The sequence below is a fragment of the Pelodiscus sinensis genome, chromosome 6 (genome assembly GCF_052426305.1).
Source record: "Pelodiscus sinensis isolate ZL-2025 chromosome 6, ASM5242630v1, whole genome shotgun sequence".
Classification (NCBI taxonomy): domain Eukaryota; kingdom Metazoa; phylum Chordata; order Testudines; family Trionychidae; genus Pelodiscus; species Pelodiscus sinensis.
In genome coordinates this window covers 45,117,132-45,123,425 of record NC_143057.1, presented here as the reverse complement: position 1 = coordinate 45,123,425, position 6,294 = coordinate 45,117,132, and the positions used below count along the sequence as shown (strand labels likewise).

Sequence of the window (6,294 nt, the reverse complement as noted above, 5' to 3'; positions counted from 1 at the left end):
TCTTGCTGGTTGAGGTCAACCTCAGGTTCAGTTAAATGAGAGCAAGGATACAGTTTCTTTCCTTATCCACACTGCACTTAATGAGAATAAATTGTGCAACTGACTGGGGGCCACTACAAAATGTATGGAGCCTGAGTCCATTGCAGTTTGGGTAGTGTCATTTGCACCTGTGATAAGTGGTTCTGAAGTGGCAGTTTTACAGCCACCTTCCATTGTCTTTGCACAGTTGTATTTGACTTTCTGAGGAAATGAGGAATTGGGCCCATGATCTGGCAGATCAGCGTGTTTTTCATACCCTGTGATGGCATCTCCAAATAAGTGGTTTACCAAAGGTGTTTAGAGCAAGCTGAACTATATCTTTATTTTAGTATCTGAAAGAGACCTATAGTCAATTTAATAAGTTCAATTTACAGTTGACATTGATGCTCCCCAGATGCATGAAAAGATACAAGTGTTACAAATTTTTCATCCAAATTAAGGCTCCAAATACAAAACTTAACTCTCGTTGACAAAATGTGGTTTTGTGACTTTTCTTGGAGAACTTTGGGTGCACAAATCAAAAATCAATTACACTGCATGCTGTCAAAGCTAGGTGAACCATAATGTTTCAAACAAATACTAATTCCTCATTTTGTCTTGTTATAGTTACCAATAACATCAAATAAAGAAATTATGGAGTGTCTAACTTAGGATTAGTTACAAGGAGGAACACAGAAGGCATAAAAAAAAAGTTTGAATCTCAACCTCTCTCTCTGGCTCTCTCTTTCTCTCTAAGGGCACCACACACTCTTCTGCCCTTAAAGAGCAAAAAGATGGACCAAAATGTATTTCTCTTCTATAGCTGTCTCTTTCACAGGGTAGAATTTCACCCATTCTGTTCAATGTATGATTCCTTACTGATGAAAGATTATATTAAAAGAATATAGGATGTTAATATAAGGTACATGAACAGTGATATGTAGACTTGCAATAGAGGATCACACTATTAAATTTAGTCTCCAGCCTCTGTCAGTGCCCAATAACTCATGTTTCAAAAGACAGAATTAAAATCACACCATACACTGAGGCCCATACATTCTAAACTTGTGTGCCTAAAATGGAGGTGCTCAGTGTTTTTTAAAATCATACTGATTGAAGTCTTCAAAATAGATGTTGGTACTGTACTTAACTTTAGGCATCCAGTGACCTGATCCTGCCCTTCACTGCCTGCAGACAGAAACTGATGTAAATAGCACTTTTTGCTCCACCTCCAGCAAGCTGTATGTGGGTTAGGGGTGGGGTGGACTCGCAGACTCAGAGAAATGATAAACTGTCACTACCTCAGCGAGGATCTACAAGCAGTCGGAGCTAGGAACTATGTCTCATCTATATTGCTATGGTCTGGAGATAACAGGAAAAGTTTTCTCAGTTTGCTCTTCGCTCCTCTTTTCCCCTGTCCCTTGATGCAGCAGCCCCAGTGTATGGCATGAAGATTGCTGCATGGAACAGCCTAGACTGAATTGCTTGAAATCGTGCTTCTAGTCAAGCAGCTGGGACTCACACTAGAATTTCAGAGTGAAGGAAAATGTACCGGGGACAGCACGTTAGGTAAGGCTAGCTGCCCTGCCAATTGCTTTATACTAATTTGATTTGAGTTAAACTCTTTATATACAATTGAGTGTAGACATTTTTTTTAACAAGAGTAAAATTGAAACAACGTATTCGTAGACTTTGGTTCCAATGAAGATTAATGCCTACTTTTGTCTTCGGTGCTTTTCAAATGGGATACTTTCCTACTATTAGCCTAGCTTTTCTCAACTATACATAGCCACTTGAAAACATCCAAATATAGGAATCTGTGGCATTATGGAGGAATTCTAGGTATTTTACATATTTTTTATTGTGTGTGCTCATTTGAATTATTATACTAATTTCATTGAAGTGTTTATCACTGTACTCCGTACTTTTTACTGCCATACATTAATTTATTTTTGTTTTTGTAGAATTCTTTTCACTGTGAGTCTGGCTTTACAGGTCATTCATTATGGAAAAGGTAAGGGGAGCTTCATTATTTTCCAGCTGGTTTTTGTTTCCTAGCTTTTCCAAAACTACGTGCGTTGCTCATTTGAAACTCTTCTTTCCTTCCCCTGCTGATGTCACTACCTTTCCAAGGCCGTGAAAAAGAGGAGCACAAAAGTGATGGAGAAAATGTCCATGCGACAGCCCTAAAGCAACAACCAAAAAATCAAGGCACTGCTCTAAGTATGTTTAGTGACATGAATCGGAGTGATGAGAGCAACAAGCTACAGAGTTCGAGGACTTTTGTCCCTTTCACTGGACTTACAGATAGTAGGTAACATTATTTATATCTCATGTGGGTGCCGTGCTGTAATATTGCTGTTAACCATTTGCTAGCTGCCTTCATAAGCATTCATTCACCGTAACCTTTGGCAGACTGTCCTCCCAACCCGACTAGATTTAGAAAGCCCTCCCTACCACTATAAAGTGGACATACAAAATTAAGGTGAAAGAGGTTTCTTCCATCTACAAAATCACTATCTAGCATAAAGAAAATAAGTGCAGATGTTGGTCTTACAAATGAGAGGCACCAGACTTAAAGGGGGTTTTTGTTGTTGTTTTATGAATTTTAAAAATTCTCTTTAAAACTGAAATGTTCCTCATTTTGTTATTTAAGAGTCACTGTCTGTAAACAACAGACAATACCATCCAAAACCCACTGCTGGTTTTTGCTTCCCCTACCACCACAAAGGTCGGTGAGAGAATCTAACCCAGTCAGATCGCCCTGCATGGTGCGGTCAAGCTGAGTGGCGGTGCTAAAGAACAGCCTTGATTTATAAGTGTGTCTGAAATCTGCCTCTGTCAACGTGAAATATTTCAGGGCCATACGTACTTCTTCTGTAGAAGTTGTCGGGAGTTGCTTCTTGACCATCTTGTAATCCCTAGTCGTTTGCTTTTAATCCTTAACTAAACAAACTCAGCTTAACTGAACAAACATTCCTAACAGGCAGCTAATTTTATTGCTCCAAAGGGCAATAAAGCTAGACATCCCTCAGACTCTTTGGCAGCTACAGAGACCCAAAGGAGAAAGGGGGTGGGTTGGGTCAAAGCGTTGCTATTAGTAAACGGTGGAACATTGTCTTTTAGGTAAAAAACTTAACAGACATTGTTGTCAAAATGGAGGCACCTGTATCCTGGGCAGTTTCTGTGCATGCCCCAAACACTTCACTGGCAGATACTGTGAGCACGATGAGCGGAATAGGTAAGCAAGCAACGCTGAAGGCCGAGATCTTCCGGGGTATTATTGAAGAGAAGCAGGGAAGTGGCAAAACCTCTCCCTTGTCATTGACAGCAACTGTGGCCGCGTTGCCCATGGAGCTTGGGTGCAAAAGGGTTGTCGACTATGTCGATGTGGCTACGGGATACTGCACTGTCTTTCGGAAACGATACAAGCCAACTGTGGTAAGGAGAAGTTTTTTTAACTAGAGGGGATAAGTGCTACTTTAAGAGGTCACCTGGCTCCAGTTTACTTTCTGCAGGGTTTGCATTTTCAGAGACCAGGAAACTTATTCGGAGGCCCCCTCTGCTTTTTGAGAACACATTAATGTAACAGGAACTCTCCATTTGCACTTCTAAAGCATCTCGCCCACGGATCTCAAAGTACTTTACAAATACTGTACGGTAGGGAATTCTCTCTGTCCCCCATCCCCACTTAAATTAATAATTAAAGAGGCGAGATTAATTGGCCGGTTTTTCAAAACACATCAGTGGGACTATTCACGTGTGTAAATTACATGCATAAAATTTGCTGGGACAGAAGGGTTAGAACCTTCTTGAGAATAGTTACCAAAATAAACTACAATAAAGCTTTTACACTTAGGTGGAGCCTTTTGTCAGAGGGTCTTACTAAATGCTACCGTCTTCACCTCCACTTGTGGGTCAGGGATAGGCTATATTATTCCCATTATATACAGGGAGAAATGGAAGCAACAAGAAGTTAAGTGACTTGTATAAGATCACGTAGGAAGCATGTGGTAGAGAATGACTAACTAGCAACTTACCCTGAAAGGAGGCTTCTCTTGTCAGCTTCATCAATCAAGAAATCCCTAAGAGGGGCTAACTAGGTCTACCTAATGTTATCTACGTGGGGCTTAGGTTGACCTAGATAGGAATTAACATAATTCGGGATGTGGATTATTCACACCCCTGAGCAAAGTAGTTATGCCAACCGAATTTTTCTAGTGTAGATCAGGCCACAAATTTGTAGTGTTTTTTTGAAGATTGAGTACAGATGCTGTGTGTTTATCATCATATACCTTTTAACAGACTGCAATTACTGGAAAAGGTATGCGCCGCCTTTGCTAAATTGCATCAGGCTTTTGAGATCTAATGGTGAAAAGTGCTAGATAAGTAGACATGTTTGAAAACTAGGTACAACAAAAATGGCTAGGGCTGAATTACTCTGCTATTTTCTGCTTGTGTGTTAATGGCTATTGAAGGAAGGCTTTTTTTCCCCCTTCAGGAAAGGGTTAACAGTCAAACATAAGGAATGAGTGCATGCCACTTGCTAACATCTTTGCCGGTCCGGTGTTTGGTATTTACTTTTGATTATGCTAAGAGTAATGCCTGGAAGAGCTGATAAGTGCTATCAGTTGCTTCTCAAACGATCCTTGATGGCCTCCATTCACATCTCCCCTCTGAGAATAGACTTTTAGATTGGCTTTCGCATCTGATCGCTTTAACTTAAGTACCTGCAAAGCTGTTGGGAGGAAATTTCAAAGTCCCGTTGAAGTCTCTTTCACTCCCCCCTGGTAACTTGTATTGCTAATTGTTATTATTTTCCCTCAGATCTAAGAATGGAAGAGGAGGAATTTCTCAGGTTACGTTCTAGTGGCCGGAGATTACACCAAACAATGGGCTCTCTCATTCTCCTACTCTTCTGCTTCCTCACGTTGCTCTGCAGCAGGCTCCATCTGCAGCTTTGATACTGGCTAGATGGAGGGGGACTTGAGAACTGAAATTCCCTCCCTTTAAGTTTTGCCCACTGACACAAGCCTTTTTCTCAACTGGCTGAAGGACAAGAGGTGAAATGTACTCTCCATCAAATTGTCCTCTTTAACTTAAAGAGGCCTCTACTTACTTACCTCACTGACAGGAACACGTTATGGGTCAATTAGTTAACGTTAGTAAAGAGCTCCGATTACAAGAAGCACTAGACTGTATGAATGCTATGTATTAATTCTTATACTTCTATCGGGGTCTGATTTAAGCAGTCTCTAGCTTTGAAGTATTGGCTCTTCCAGTGGAAGAAACCCCTCCATGTTCTATGCCATAAGCATTGGAAATTATAGCTTTTATTTCTGTTGTGTGTCTGTATATTTAACATATTTAAAAAAATAAAACAAATCTTATTTCCAAGGATCTCTTCGTTCTTTTACTTTCTTTCACTACCTTTATAAAAAGAACAGGAGAAAGCTGGTCAGTGGCTGTGGCATTTCCTGTGACTAATTGCTGCTCTTGGGATTCAATCCAAGCCACTCTCTGGAAATATGTTGCTCCACCAGTCATCACTTAGGTGTTGATCCTGCCTTGGGATGCAGCCCTGTGTAAAGAGACCACCTTTCTCCCAGAGGTAATAAAATACTATTGCCTGGGACTAGCAGGAGAGTGATTCCTACAGCTGCCTTACACTGGCCAGCCAGATCCAAGGCTCCCTATTCCCCACCCTTCTGCCTAGTGTTCTAATCTTTTCCATCCACAGGTGGATTTTTTCTACTCATCTGCAGAATAAATTGTATGTGCAGAGGCATGTGCACCACCAGTAGAAACAGAAAGCCTAGCTGTGAGCACTCTGCTAATCAGCTGGGAGGTATTTGAATCTGTGCGGTTGCACAAGCACTCAGCTTAGGGAACACTGGCTTCTGCCCACAACCAGCACCCCTACCCCAGTGGTGAATATACAGCCTATGCTCTTCTCCACTCCAGCAACTGAGTTGTGCATAGGTTACACAGAGAGATGGAGGTATCCTTTGAGAAAACAAATTCAAGACAGACATCTATTCTCTAAGGGGAGCGTCTACCCAGCAGGACTTAATTTGAAATAAGCAATACAAATTGAGCTATGTCAATTGCGTAGCTTATTTTGAAATAGCTTATTTCGAGTTATGAAATAGAGCACTCTTCCTCCAACTTACCTTACTCCTCATAAAATGAGGGTTACAGGAGTCGGAGTAAGAAGTCCCTCCAGTTTGACAGTATTTCGACATGTTGAATAAGCGTCTACACAGCCAGCCGTTA

The 6,294-nt window shown here is 41.0% G+C and overlaps 1 protein-coding gene across 1 annotated transcript; it reads left to right on the top strand.

Moving 5' to 3' along the window:
• Positions 1-1,289: 1,289 nt before the first annotated feature.
• On the top strand, positions 1,290-5,415 carry LOC102449702 (cryptic protein-like). The gene is made up of 6 exons (XM_006129374.5): positions 1,290-1,587; positions 1,983-2,032; positions 2,152-2,328; positions 3,145-3,259; positions 3,350-3,459; positions 4,846-5,415. The coding sequence occupies exons 1-6, from the start codon at positions 1,565-1,567 to the stop codon at positions 4,980-4,982; spliced, it is 612 nt and encodes a 203-aa protein (XP_006129436.3). The 5' UTR covers positions 1,290-1,564; the 3' UTR covers positions 4,983-5,415.
• The last annotated feature ends 879 nt before the right edge of the window (positions 5,416-6,294 follow it).